Here is a 16,293-nt window from a genome sequence, read left to right on the forward strand (position 1 = left end):
CTCTGGAAGAGCCACTGATCACAATAACTAACGTTTCCTCCTAACCCCCTTCTTAACCTCCTTCTTCTTCTTGGTTGGTGTCTTTTTGGCAAATTAAAGCTTCAACACATAAAACTTTCGTATACCTCTCTTGAACACTCTCAAGACCTATTTATACTAATCCTAAACTGGATTAGTCATCTTTAAACTTATCTTAGCTTGCTAGCTCCTACTTAGTGCCTTGCACATGTAGATTTAATATCTTATCTGATCATGCTTAACTTTAACCCAACACGTAAGAAGCTAACTAACTCAAATCAGTGAATCATTTTCCTTTCCTCAACCTTCTTTCCTTGCAAAAATATGTGTACTATGTCATCACACCCCCTCCCAAACCATCTATTCTTGATCCGAAAGATGACGTGAAGTCAATCGATATCATCCTTTACTTTGATGATACTTGCTAGCCCCAATCCTTTTAACCTTTATTTAAAAACTCAAAGGAAGCATAAAACTCATTCTTTTTAGTTTTAAGGAGATTTAAGTACAACTCACCTTATTACAATTTTATATAAAATGTATAACTTGCAAAGTTCTTGTCATATTCTAGATTCTACCCACATTAAAATTACATAGTCATATCAATTTTGCAATTTCCTTAAAATATCAATTGATGTGGCAGCCATAAGCTCAACTCAAGACATTATAACTTTTACTTGGAAAATGAGAAAATATTTGAAAAAATGAGCTAAAAATGTCACTGAGTGATGTTTTCAAAACATAATTTTTCAAATAGTCATGCACAATATTTTAATCATAGAAATCATTTTAAACATTGTAGTAAACTTTAGGAACGTTTCGTAGGTTCCTCTGACATTCACAAACACTTTACCATATCGTACCGTTATCCTACTAGACATTCATAACATAACATAGGTTCAATTTCACTAAAAGTTCCCCACATAGGGTACTAAAGCCTTCCCTAACGTACTTGTCCTATGCCCCTTTATAAAGTCTTCAGGTCAGTATTTGGAAATCATACGTGCACATTCAGAGGTAATGTGATAGTACATATATAATTTCATGAAAACATTTAAATAAGTTTGTATCTTAATTAGCTTAGAAATCACTAACATTTAAGAAAGCTTTTAAATGCAACTTAAGCTTGGGAATATTCAGTGAAATATACTCCGAAGCTAATGCTTGTATAACTTAAAATTATGGTATTAAATAATTTTTTAAAACCAATTTTACTCACTCGCAACAAGTTTCCTTCCTTAGCTTGGAACTTTCTCCAAATTTTACTTTTTCAACTTCTAATTCCAAGAGATGCATCCTCTAGCTCTTGGAAAGTGCACACTACTCTAATCTACCAGAGCGACGACCTTTCTCTCTCTCTTAACTCTAAACTCAAACTTCCTCGACTCTTCTTGGTTTGATAGCCCTTCCCTCAATATTAGACACAATTAAAGAGTTTTTCAAGTGGAAAGAAGTAAATGGTACAAGTAGATATGTGATAACTTGAAGAAATATTCTCCCATCACTCTTCTAACATTCATGTTTTAATCTGTTTAATTAGTTCATGAGTTTTGGAATGTGTTTTAATACTAGATAATCTAAATGTATGTTTTATAAGTTTTGTTTAGTTAAATGTAAATGTCTATGCATTGTGTATTCAAGAGGAAGATAATATTTATATAAATTTTAAAATTTTGTTTTTATTTTTTGAATTTGGTTAAAAATGAAACTTTTCAACCCAAGGATAGCTACAACGGTTGATTTGAAAGTGGAAGAAAATAATCTAACTTAGAAAAATGAATAGTTCAACCTCATCTGGTAACTATTTTGTTTTAAAAAAGTTAAGCATATTCTTTTCTATGTCTTACAATAATTTGTATTTTTCATAAATACAATGGAAATATATAGTCAAATTCCAAATTTAAAAAATGACCTTTTGAAAGTTACACTTTTTTAACTGTCAAAATTTGACTTGATTTCTTAAATCGTTAGTAAAATGTAGACAACAAATGAAGAAAGCTAAAGGCGCAAGGAGTGTCAATACGCTTAATTTTCAAAAACAAAAAACAAAATGATTCTAAAATAGTTATAAGACGGACCTAAAATTTTCAATTATTATAACCTACACTTAACACAGTATAACTATTTAAAAATTCTCATTATCTACAATATTCACTTATTTGTAACCATCATCTTTCATCATTTGTAATTTATAAGAAAATAGTATGCACCCAAGTGTGTATATATTTCTATATATACTTTTAGTACACCAACCGGAATGATGGAGGATCGAACATCTCCTCTAAAGTAGAAGAACACGTCAAAAAAAACTATTGAACTAGGTTCGGTTTTGATATTTTATACACTCCAAGAGATTAATTACAGCATATATGCATTTAAATAAACTTTTGAATAATTGTTTATCAAAATACTTTTTGTTGTCCCAATGAATAAAGTTACATAGATGAATACTTTATCAAGTGTTGGCCCATGCTTTCAAATTATGGGACAATTGAATTATGATGATTAGTTGTGTCATACCCATTCAAACCTAACCCTCTGCCAAATATTAATTTTTTTGATTCTTTCAACAATACTTAGTAGATATCTCATGCCCATTTGCATTTACTTCCATGCACCACTCTTCTCCTAACCTTTTAGCCAAATTCATCTTTTTTTCATTTCTTCAATAATTCTAGATTAAATTACACTAAACAACTCTTCAATATTTATATTGGTAATTAGACTTTTTCGTTTCTTTCTTTCTAAACTAAGAAATTCACTTTATTTAGGGTTGGTTTTAAATATAATAAAATAAATTAAAATATTATTTATAGAAGATGGTAAACATTGAAATACTTCTATCATCTAATTACAGTCAATATCTATCACTCATAAAAGTATATAAACACTTATACCATTGTCTATCATTGATAAACTATGAAATTGTTCTATATTATTTACAACTCAATTTCAATAATTATATATATATAAAAGTTAAATTTCATTGTTACCGTTCAATATATTTGACTCACAAAAATCGTAGAAACCGTTTGCAATATCATTAATAATATAAATTTGAGTAAATTGCAAAAAACCACCCCTAAGTTAGGGTACTTGTGATTACTTTTCAAACTTTCAATGGTAAGAATTTTGTTCACAAACTTAACATAAATTTTAAAATTGGATTCTTACAAACTTATAGTAGTTATCAAAAACATACCTCAAATAATAAATGTTTGATACATCAAATTTATACAATTGTTTCAATTTCTACGACCAATAATTTAAGAGTTCGATTTGAACATGTGTATAATCTGGATGATTCAATTTTTATATTCGAAAGATTGGGAGTATAATTCTAATTACTACCACCATATTTTTGTTTTGCTTTTGCAATTGGTCCAATAATTTTGTAAAGGTATTCTACCATCAGTGTATTCGTATTCTAATTTTGTACACACGTCAGTTGTCTAATGAATGAACCCTCTTATTTAGTACACACATTAGTTGTCTGGTGGATGAAGGATTCATTCACAACTTTTATAAATTAATCTTCAAGAGTACGTTTCTAGAGCAATTTAAACTGTATAAAGATTAAAATTAATTTATTAATAATCTAACAGCATAATCAAAATATGCATATAATTAAAACATAAATCGAAGTCAAGAAATGTTTGGTAAAATATTTTACCTATGTTGCATGGCTAGAAACAGTAAATAATAAAAAAGTGGGATCCACGAAAAATACGATGATAAAGATCGATAGACATAGAATATCTAAGAATCTATTAACGACCTTGCGTTTATATAGAGATATGGAAATAGTTGCATCCATAGTTTCTCGAGAATAAGGTCTCAAACCTTATTCATATACTATACACCGTTTTGAATATATACTCAAACCTCATCCACATTTATATCTCTACATAAAATTCAAGTCTACATTAGACAGTCTCGAAATCTTAGTTTATTGGATTCAATATTATAGTTTATATTTTATTTTTACTAATAATTTCTCAATAACAACTTTAATTTATTGAATAGCATATAATTTTAAAACTACAAACTATAAGTTTTATGACATAAATTTCAACAAACTCTCACTTGGATTAAAACTTCTAGTGAGATAGAATAACGTTGAATTTAACCGTGAGAGAATAATGCATATGAGTACAATAGGCATATACCCAAATATTACATCATCTATGATTCTAAAATTTTGTTATATTTTGATTTCTTTTTACAAAATCAAACTTATAACGTAACCATACAATCTATATTATATATAGTTGAATTATGCTCGATTTAGTTGGTAGAAATTAGTTTGTTGAGTAATATTATACCGTGCAAAAACCTATATAATTCTCCAATGATAAATGTTAATAATTAAAAAGCGAATTTGGTATATTACAACGCAGTATCAAAATTGAAATTGAAATTATACCACATGTATAATAAATCCAAATCAAATACTATTGGACCCTAATATATTTTGATTGGGCATTTTCAAATATAACAAAATGGATCAAAATATTTCCAATATATAACAAAATTTTATATTTTACTAATATTTAACGGTAGAATAGAGTCTAAAACTTTTGTTATATTTTATAAATGTTTTATCAATTTTTTTATTTAATTACAATGATTTTTCTATTTATTTTGAAACTATTTTCTATTTTTGGACAGAATACTATTTCCCTATTTTGAAACTATCAAATTTAGTCAAGATATTTTTACTCTTAACATTAGTATTTATCCTTAAGTTATGGCTAACCTATCTGGATTAAATTCAATCATTTGAAAATACAAGGATTGAAATAAAAAGATGAAATGAATTAAACATATTTGAATGACCACATATTTACTTTTTCTACTTTCTTGATCTATAACACAGTGAATGAGATTTCTTAATAAATATTAAAAACACATAGATTCAAATTTAGGTACACAACAAAAGAAAATCCAAATTGAAAATGCACACGTAGAAGAATAATAATGAATATGAAGAGAGGAAAAATAAAATGATAGGTTCAGATTTTTTGAGTCAGAAATTTATTTTAACCACGTGAAGACTGACCCACAGAATGAAATGACTAAGGAAGGGTTGCTTCAAGGAATTGGCTATGTTTCAACATCTTAAATTTAGAGATCTAAAAAAGTTGGGCACAAAAGGACTTAATAAGTTTTTAAAAAAAATCTTTTTCTACAATTATTCACGTCATTTTTTGGGGTTGGTGTTCATAGATTTATTATTTCAATCCTAAGAATAAAAGGCAGCTGCAAAATAAACATACACATTTAATTGTCAAAGACTATTTATTCGGCATATATTCAATTACAAATAGTTGACACAACCAAACGTTTCTACGACTTCATTTTTAATAAATTCAAGTGGTTAATTATTATAGATCATATTAGACTAAGACATAAATTCAATCAATATAGGTATAAGAGAGGGTATAAGAGAGCGAGAACAAAACTAAGATACTTTCTAGAGGGAGTAAGGGAGAAGAACTAACCCTTTCAAACCAACCTTCCCTTAGCTTTGGCATGTGAGGAGGAAGTTGATCTCACCTCCTATGTCTTTGAGGTCTTGGTGGATGAGCCCAACTTTTGCTTAAGCACTCCTATGAGCTCAAGCATCTCACATGGAATTCAATTAGCTAGTTTATTAGACATGTGGATTTTAAAAGGCAATAGAAAAGACCTAAATCAATCTTAACCTTTGAATCCTATTCTAAGACTCTAACTACTTCTACACTCTTTCACTCTTTTAACTTAAGCATCGATGTACGTGTGAAAAGCTTTACACTGATATGCACGTTTTTCCTTTTGCAAGTTAAGTTTTTCTCTCCTTCAACAATTTCATTGTTGGTGTTTCATGTGAAGGCCATATGCATTTTCCTTACCTGGATTTTGGACATCAACACTTGGTGTCGTTTGTGGTGAAGAATATTGTTCGATTGATAATTTGCATATCTTTCAAAATATGAGTAAGAAGGATGAGAACATGAACATTTAGACAGATAGATGACTCAAATCAAGACTACCACTCAAAGAGAACCGCAAATTAAACATCACTTGGACTTGAAGAAAAGTTAGAGGCTTGTTGGAAAGGCAATTTGCTCACTGCTTGAAATTATAGACAAGTAGAACCCTTTTGTGATAATTCATTTGGAAGCACCAGACGTGTGTGGATTTGTACCTTAAAGTCTTGTAATAGACTAATTTAATAATAAATGTGTAATATTAAATTATCCATTAATAGTTAAAAATCCAAAGTTATATCAAATATAGTATTCAACTATATATAAAACCAAGAAGTATTCTAAATGGTCTATAGTACTATTATTGATAACGTTAAGGATGATACGACTCACTTTGTAATAGCTAGTTATAAATGGTTTGATTCAAATTGTTCATGTGAGTGAATGTATCCTACATAAAGAGTTAGTATAAGACCAGACCACAAAATATTTGATTTCTCATCGCAAATTCATCGATTAATGAAATTAATATTTTGTAAGATGATCATGGGTGATTAGATCTTAACAATAAAAATTCTCCTAATGTTTTAAAGGAGTTTGCTAAAAGTTCTTCCTCATTTCCTCTTATATTTTAATATTTCAAGAACATGGTTCCCACAAGTCAAGTCATTGCCAAAGTTATAACAAAAAGATCATGTGGAAGAGGAAGACTAGAAAAAGACTACCGATTCGAGGAGGAGATTTCACTGCGGTTACATATTGGTTGTGGTATGATTCTAAACCTTCTTTTAGTTATCGATGGAGTTTGAAATATGCTATGTAATTTCACTTGATTTGAGCTCGTTCTGTGATTTTACATTCTTGGTTCGTTAATTTATAGGTTTACTCATGTCCCGCCCCAAGTCACTCTATGCAATCGATTGGAGACATGATCACCTAGACATTCTAAACGAGACTCTTCGCGAGATGACATATGCATAATGCCTAGTAAGCGTAATGAACATAACCAACCAATTAAGTCAAGATGGTAACTTTACTTTGAAAATAGCAAGACTTCATTTATAATGCTTTAAAAGTACATTTAACGGGAATACATTCTTCAACTTGAAAGAAACTAAGTACAATATAAGACAACATTGGACTTTTATCACCTAGCTTCTATATGCTTTGTGAGTTGACAATGACCACTACCAAATGATGTGTTTCACGATTGGCACAGTAGGCTTTCAAGGCTGCAAGTCCAACACTAGATGTTCTTCACTACCTGGGCGCGCATAAAGGGGTTAAAACAAAACATTTGAAAGGTTAGATAAAAATGTCTAGTGAGTGGGATCTTTTAGCAAGACTCTTAATAAATAAGTTTTACCTTAACATGTTATAAATCATTTCAATCTATAAGGTATGGAATTTAATTCAAATGAGTGCAACATCACTATTTTATTAGCAATCTTCATAAATCATGTAAAGATTATTACTTTCAAATCATTTATAGTAATTCATACGAAAATAATTTCTTTTCCAACTCTTTCAATGCAAATCATATCGCATAATATGCATCTCGCATACAACATTTTATAAGTCATCTCACAAACTCATTCTGCTTATTTAATTATATATTTGTACCATTTCCTTAACTCAAACGTTTACTACACTCTTTTGCTAATTACATAATACTTATTTTATTAAAAGAATGAATTGAATTTGTAACTTAACATATTACGTTTCTAAATGTTTTTATATGTATTTAATATATAATTCTCCTTTTTAAATGTAAAATTTAAATTCTAGATAAATGAAAACATTAAAAAAATTATTTTTAGAATTTGCACTTCTAAATCATGTAATCCAAAAATAGTTTCCATAAATAGAATCTGAATTACACGATCAAAAGCATACTGTGATGAACTTACTAAATCTAAAAACATAAAACAAAATCTTAATTCTCGATCAAACATTTCAATATCCATAAGAATTTCTCTATAAATTTCTCTAGGAATCCTTAAAAGTCTATTAATTCTTTTAAAGAAAATTGTTCGAGGAGAAGACTATTATACATTTAAAAATTGTTCCTTACTTTAATATTTTTAAAATTTAATAATCTTTTAAAAAAACATTATTCCCTTTTTAGTGAATATATATATTACATTCTATTTTTTAAAATTGTGTTCCATAATTGGACCATGCCAAAGATAGATGTCAAAATTATATATTAATTAAATAGGAAATTTTGATTCTTGGTCAAGATTATCAAATCAAAACTACATAACATATAGTTCCAATAAATAAACTTTATGAAACTCCTTCTTTGTTTTCTAGACAATCAATTCTTTCAGCATCAAAAAAAATATAAGTTTTTCCACATACGCTTAGTTCAAGTTGCTATAAAACCTCTATATAGGATTTGGTTAGATACCCCTATTCTTTTAATTTTAGGAGATAAAAGATAGGAACTTTTCAAAATCTGTCCTCTCAACAGTTGAGTCAAATCTTGAAAAATGACCAGTTTACTTTAATTGTTATCTAAATTTTACTATTTCATTAAGCGATTCAAATATACTTCGTTCTTTTATGATTGATATTAAAATCCTAAATATGGATTGGGAACTTCAAACCGAATCCATCGTAGGGATTTTTCGAATAATATTATAAATTAATGTACCCAAATTTATTCCCTAAATAGAACTTCTCCTAAAGATCAAACTCTTCTTATGGAAGCTAATACGGAATAATCAAATATCTTCACTCCAAAAATGTTATCTTGGAATCAATTACTCATAATCCTAGACAGAATCTAGATGATATCTTTAAACCATCAATTGAAAATCCAAAATTAACTCAAATTGTAGAAAATGAGGATGTAAGTGTAGAAATACAATTTCAATCTCAATCTGCAAGATTAGAACTTTCTAGATTTTCTACCTATGAACCTGTTTGTTCAAGTAATTCTTTAAACCTTCAAGGAGTACGGTATGATAATACAAGACCACAACCTTTTTACGTAAAAGAAAAAGACTCAACCTTATCTCCAACTCATTTCGATACGCAAAATATTAATCAATTAAATGTTATCACTAAACCCTTTTCAATCAATAAAATAGAACTAGATAAGGAATTTTGGTCAAATAATAATAAACTTTTAATAAATAATTTTTTTGAAACTTTTAACGTACAAAATTGAACAAAATGAACTACATGAAGATTATTACAAAACTACGGAAAAATTAAAGACAAATATACTTTTTTTTTCCAATGGATGAAACATAGGACTATTTATCAAAGTATTACATTCTCAATACATCAAATTATTAATACAAATTCATTTTTACCCACTTGGGAAACTACAAATCCAAAAAAGACAAATAACCTCTTCACATTCTCTTTTGGAAGAAATCAAGTTCCAGAATAGAAAGATAAAGAAGTAATAGCTTCTCCTTTTAAAATGATAGATTCTAAACTATCAATTTTAAAAATATAAAAAATATACAATTTCAAAATAATTATTCCAATAAACACATGCCAGCCAGCCAAGAAAAAAGATTAGAGTCTAAACTTGAACCTCATCATCACTCTATTAAATCCCAACCTCAACCTATAGATAAAACAAAACTTTTATTCAAACATTTTTGATATTTCTAATAAAGATTTAAAATTAATTAATTTCTCAAGTAATCGGTGCATGCAGGGAGGTATAGAGAGAAAACATGAGGTGACAAACAATAGAGAGATGTGGGTATGTGGCATACTAACTTGTAATGAATAATAAAAAGGTGACATGTTTATGGTAACATGGGAGGGTTTGCATGATTGACACGAAAGGATAATATAGTGTTATGAAAGAGGGTTTGAAATAAATAGTTAAATATTTGTTATGAAAAAGAGATAGAATAATATTTTGTTATGGAAAAGAAGGTATGAAAACAATAATAACAAATGATTAAATTTTTGGGAACTTTGTAAAGTAGATCTTGGAAAATTAAACACTTGGAAATAGGTTGAAGATTATAACAACGTACTATATATGGAGAATTTTAGAACTTTTATTCAAATATCACGTTACAAATGTTTCGAAAAGATGTCTACCCTAACTCTCCTAGACTCCCTTTTGTACACATGATAAGAGTTTGGAGTTTGATTATGCACTCTATTTTACATGACATATTGTTCACACTTTCACAAGACATTTCTATATTTTACAGGACACTTAGACACACACTTCAAAAGAAAAACTACATGACACATTAATTACTTTTGTACAAGACACAACGCATACTTTAAAGTAAAATTATCTCTTTATAGGGATTTCAATTTTGTCTTTAGATTTAGTTTTGATCGGCTGGTTTTGTCTGTGTATGGATATGATCGAAGAAGTTGGCAAAATCATCTTGATTTTCTACTTCATGAACATTAGAAGTGATTTCTTCTTGACTTGTGGCAAATGGAGATGAAATCTGTTGAATAATAATATTGAGTTCTTTTTCATTTATAACTTGAGTCATGACAACCATTAACTTTGATTTCTGTGATAAAAATTGCTGGTTATTTTGCAGATTTGGCTTCATATTCTGAAGATATATGAAAAATTATTTTTCGACTACATTCTTTGAGGCGATTATTGTGTTGAATTTTTCCCACCATTTAATTCGATGTGTGCCGAAAAGGCGAGAGATACCATTGGTTTCTGTGATGAAGTAATTCCAACAGAAAATTTTATATCGTAAACGGTGTTATAAAGTAAAAGTGGATATTTCATGGTTGGATCTTATATGAACACTTTAAATAGGATGTCCCACTTTCATGTATTTACATAAACATTTAAGATCACATAGTTTATATTAACTACAAAACGGATCACATTCATAGTGCCCCTAGAATAAAACGTCCAACTTTATTTATATATTATAGATCGTTTGGACTATATACTCGAACTTAATCCACGTCTATGAGACCTTAGTTTTTAGATTCAAAATTATAGTATTCAATTTCACTAATAATTTCTCAAAAACAACTTTATTGAATAAAATTTAATAAATTATATACTCAAACTTGATTAACATTATTGAGAAATTTCACTAATAATTTTTCAATAACAATTTTATTGAATAGAAACTGATTTTAAATTATAAACTATGAATTTTGAGTCATAGGTTCTAACAAAATTATCAATACATTTAGGTTGGATTGGGATCAACATTAACACCATGAATTGGATTGGTTAATAGGTTTGCTTAAAATTAGTTTATATTGAACAAAACCACCCCAAACTTCATTATTAATTTTCAAAATTATGTTAAAATAAATTTGAGAAAAGTTATTCATTGACCAAACTTGTTTCTCACCAAACTTTATTTTTTGAAAAAAAAATATTAATAGTTTGTGAAGATCTTTACAAATTTCACCTTAAAATTAGTGGGTAATAATCAGATAAGGATAATTGAAACACTTCAGTTTAGGAGGTTCAATTTCAAGAATTGGAATTTGAATCAGGAGAAACTTGAAGGGAGGGGGGAATCAACAAGCAAACTGGAGGAAACTAGAACGATCATAGTCAAGACTATAAAAATAAAAAACAAAACATTAACAAGCATCGGATGAGCTTGAAATCCCTCCATTGACAAAGCTTATCTCCCTTATTAGTTCTACTACAATTTTTTTCTATAGAAAGACAACACTGCAGTTATGGATGTACTATCTACAGTGACATGAAATCCAATGCCGAAAATAGTGAGACAAACCTGAAATTGTATTGATAGAATCATTGATGCTCAAAACTATGAAACACCAACAATATACGCATTCCAAGATTCCTTTTGTTGAAAAGTTTCGACTTCCTCGTATTTCACTTCACTTCCTGCACCAAACCCCTCTATACTTCTAATCTCTTCGGTGTCAGGCATCTGTCGCATCCAAAAATGGACAGATCTGAATCCAGCCTCTTCCAAGCAGTCTTTGATCTCGGGTAATGACCACCTGTTCACATTTGCGATGGTCATCTCAGGATTTTGGATATTCGAAATAGCATAATGAAATGGCTCATGAAATTTAGACAAGGTTTAGGCATAATGGTTTGAGTTAATAATGGTTTCCAAATATGGAATGCGTTGTAATTGAAAAGAGAAAGATTTGCTCACAGTCTCCAGCTGTATGAAAATGCATGGCGAAGCTTCTTTTGCTGCTTCTTAAGATCAAAATGGAGGCTAATCCTCGTTTTACGTCCAATGACGTCAAATTCAGCTTGCTCCCAGATATACTGCAATATTTCCAGCAAATTAGAATGCAAAATCTCGCCATGTTTAATACATTTCATGTGAACGGAAGAACATAAATAAGGAAAGGAAACAATGTCTGAATAATTAAAATTTTACTGTTACATTATGGTAAGGCTATGAAAGACCTCCACAATTAACATCTTCGAGCTGAAGTGAAAAAAACATAGCAAAACTATTGAGAAAGGAGATTCTAGTCTCCCACAGTTAGTGTAGGAGGGGTGGAAAAGAAGAGCACCTGCTCTTTCTGCCTAATGATTCAGTCAATATTTTATACAAATTTCTGGGATGGAGCACTCTCCCTATCGAGAGAATAGTTCCACGTTTGAGTCTTGACAGTCCAGTCATCATACAATTTGAAGAATCCAACTAAACAACATGATTATACACTAGGGGGTACAAAAAATGGTGTGGGTAACTTTGGTGCTAAAGTTTGAAAAATTGTGTACTTTAGGGTCAAGTGAGTTCGATAAAAGATGTTTGTTGAGTGAAGGCCTACCCAGGAGAGACTTCAATACTTACTAGATTAGGTCAACGTGATACATCCATCATCTACGCCAGTTCATGCCAAAGTAAAATAAAAGTTTGTCTTTGTTGTACTACTTGTGGCCTCTTAAGAATCAAAGACTGCATCTATAATGCAAACGCACTTGTCCACCAGAACAAATTTAATTAAGTTTCTGAAGTTTGAAGTTAAGAAAATTATACCTTAAAATTAGCAAATTTCCTTTGAAGCTTCAACTTCTGTTCTGACGAGGTACCACCATACAAATCCATAACAAATATCCCTCCTTTTTTGGATAAGGTAGCACGAGCATGCTTGAAATACATTACAAGATCAGCACGTGAATGGAGACAACAACAGCTGTAGTTAAATGCGCACACAATATCTCTGGCAGCCAATGTAATGTTCCTCTTCAAATACTTGTTATCGTTAAAAGAGGCAGATTCCTCTTTCACAATGGATTTTGATGCACTAGCTTCGGGATTATCTTTGCTATCTTCCATTGTTAAATTGTCAATCAGGTCCACCTCAGGCTCAGGATTGACAAGCCTGGCTTCAGAAGGATGCAGTACATTTCCATGAAAAAGAGAGATTCTGGAAAATCCATCAGCTCCAATTCGATTAACATTGTTCTCCATGCACCAGACTAATGCCTCAAGATCAAGATCCAATCCTACAGCAGTCCTACGTGAATCACTTCGAAGCCATTCTAGACTGTGTGAAGTAATACGTATCAGATTTCTAATCCATCCAACTAACACCAACGAAATGACTCACAATTCAAAGTTTGGTTCCAGCTTGTTCACAAATAGAAATTGAAAAAAATAATAATAACAATAAAGTCAAGTTGAACTATTCCTTCTCCTTCTAAAAAACTAAAAACTAAAAAAAAATAAACTGCCAGGACATATAAAAACAACAGCCGAACAAGAGGGGAAGCCTCAGCCCCAAAACAACTAAACAAAAAGTGAGTTTAGTTCAAAAGAATAATGGCAAATCAAGTTCAACTATTCTCAAGCTATTCCATGCATGATGGTCTCAATCTTTGAAAATAAGTTCATCGGCCAACCAACTTACTAGAAATGTATTTATAAAAATTTAAAAATAAAAGTAGTTCGTGACTGATGAGGATTTAACTGGTGGTTGCAATGAAAAATACTCCTGCTACGTTCTTTTCTTTCTTAAGCATGGAGTCAAGGTAACAGAATGTCATGGGATTACACCATCAAAGTATATTACAAACCTAATCATAAACTATTATCATTGATTATTACAATTATCTATAACCTAAAAAATTAATTACTAAGATTATAGCAATTATTGAATGATAGACATAGATAAACTATAATCATAATAACAATTATACACGAATATTTGTTTCATTTCTTACTACATTTACAATGATCTGCAACCACCCCTCAACGAATAGATGGCCGAAATGGAATTCACTCAAATTTCTATTTGGCCCTGTCCAATATAACCCGAGTCAACATATATCAGCAAGAAAACAGCGGTGTACCTTAAAAGTGCAGTGCCACAAAAATCTTCTTGGAAATGGATCGGTTGCCTACCACCCACATACATTAGAAAGAACTTCTGCAAATAGCTTATGTCTCCTTTGGGGGACTTGAGACAATAAAGAAGAAATTTCAGCAATCAACGAAGAATATACAACTCATCAGTTCGTACGGAGAATTGATGTATGCACGAAAATGATCGTTTCTTCCAAATATGCACATGATTTTCCACATACCCATGGGAGGATTAGAGTTGCAATAGAAGAAGAAGAGCCAAACCTGAACAGACTGTTGATAGAGTTGAAATTTGGAAGGAATATCCATTGACGAGGCCTCATTGCTTGTTTCTTGTTCCTCTTCTTCTACTTCTACTTCTTGTTCCTCTTCTTGGGGAAGGGGGTGGCTGTTGAAATCACCATCTTCCATAACTTCACCTTCAGAAGTAAACTTGAAGTCTCTTCGACGAGAATGTCGATCGTGATGTTTTTGCTTCTTGTCTCCCTTTCCCATTTTCCCTCCCTCCTTTTCGGCCGCCGGATTGTATTGTGGGGGTTTTCTCACAAAAGAATGGACTTTCTTGCAACAGTCTTTCTAATTAAAATGGAATGCGCTCACTTCTTAAAAACTCAATTTTCCCTTTTTAACTTTCTCGTTACCTCATACCAACCTCCAATTGCTAACTCTCCCTCCTTACTGCTCCTTTCAATATCTCAAATAATTATTCTTTGTTTTTTATATGAACGTGTTTGATTTAAATTCATATATAGAATCCTATTTAATGAAGTGGAAGAGATAATTAAATTTGATTACTTAATCCATTGAAAGATCAAATATTTTAATTAAGTTGCTTATTTAGTAATAAAAATAACTAATAACTAATACTAATATCAAATTGTTGCAAATATAGTATTAGATTCGAAATATTAGCGCGTATATATATATGTAGCAATATTTTTTTTAAAGAAAAATAAATATAACAAAGTATATCACGGTAAATTTTGCTATATTTACAATTTTTTAAAAATGTTACTATTCACATGAGATTTTCGAAGAAATTGAACTTTTTATATTGATTTATATAGTAAATACAATTTTTAATATTTTCTCCTTTTATGTTTTCTCTTGGATGCAAATTAAAATTTTAAACTTCTAGAAATTATAGTTACAAGTCTATTTGAAACTCAATCTTGTGAAATTCAAGTCTAAGACAATGATTATGAGTTTGATAAGAACTTACATGTTTTTTTAGAGTTTTTAGAAGTTCAAATTGAGTTTCAGTTCTTTAAACTTTTTATCCTTCCTTCAACCAAAAATCCTCAAATGAATAACAAATGTCTCTATTTATAGAGAATTTTCATAGGATTAAGTCGGTTTAGGTCTGGGCTCATTTGCCTGTTGGGCTTGGGCCCATTATTTATTTGGTTCATTTTTTCCGTCAAGGGCTTGAATTAGGTTAAATATGATGACTACCCAAACTCAATCAAATTAGGAAAATTGCAATTGATGACTATTTTAGCAATAATAATTAAGGATATAACAACATTTTTAAAAAATTGCAAATATAGCAAAACTATCAACTTGTATCGCTGATAGACTTCATATGGTATATCAGTTATAGACCAATATTTGTAACATGGTCTATCATTGATAGAATTTGACGAATTTTGCTATATTTGCAAATTTTTTAAAATTGTGTTATATACTTAATTAATTTGAATTTAATTGCTAAATTTGCAACTATCCCATCAAATTATAATTATTACAATTTTTGCTGTGATGACGTGGTGCAATTTATTTGGCTAAAATTTCTTGCTCAACAAATGCTCCCTTTCAAGATTTGTTCACGTGTATGGGTGGGTGAATCTTAGAAACTATAAGCTGAAACAAAAAACACAAGTGATTTGTTCTTCGCTCTGACTCCAATTAATATGCCAAATCAATCACAATATGCATTTAGACATAAGTTTGATTAAAATGTTATATGCAGTTTGATGAATTTTGAGTTTAATTTGTTGAAT

The 16,293-nt window shown here is 29.9% G+C and overlaps 1 protein-coding gene across 1 annotated transcript; it reads right to left on the bottom strand.

Moving 5' to 3' along the window:
- Positions 1 to 11,435: 11,435 nt before the first annotated feature.
- Positions 11,436 to 14,909, bottom strand: LOC101220503. The gene is made up of 5 exons (XM_004139413.3): positions 14,555 to 14,909; positions 14,278 to 14,384; positions 12,962 to 13,472; positions 12,119 to 12,237; positions 11,436 to 11,957 (listed from the first exon to the last, which is right to left on the bottom strand). Exons 1-5 carry the CDS (start codon positions 14,783 to 14,785, stop codon positions 11,759 to 11,761), a joined length of 1,167 nt encoding a protein of 388 aa, XP_004139461.1. The 5' UTR covers positions 14,786 to 14,909; the 3' UTR covers positions 11,436 to 11,758.
- Between the last annotated feature and the right edge of the window lie 1,384 nt (positions 14,910 to 16,293).

This window comes from Cucumis sativus, chromosome 1 (assembly GCF_000004075.3).
Source record: "Cucumis sativus cultivar 9930 chromosome 1, Cucumber_9930_V3, whole genome shotgun sequence".
Classification (NCBI taxonomy): domain Eukaryota; kingdom Viridiplantae; phylum Streptophyta; class Magnoliopsida; order Cucurbitales; family Cucurbitaceae; genus Cucumis; species Cucumis sativus.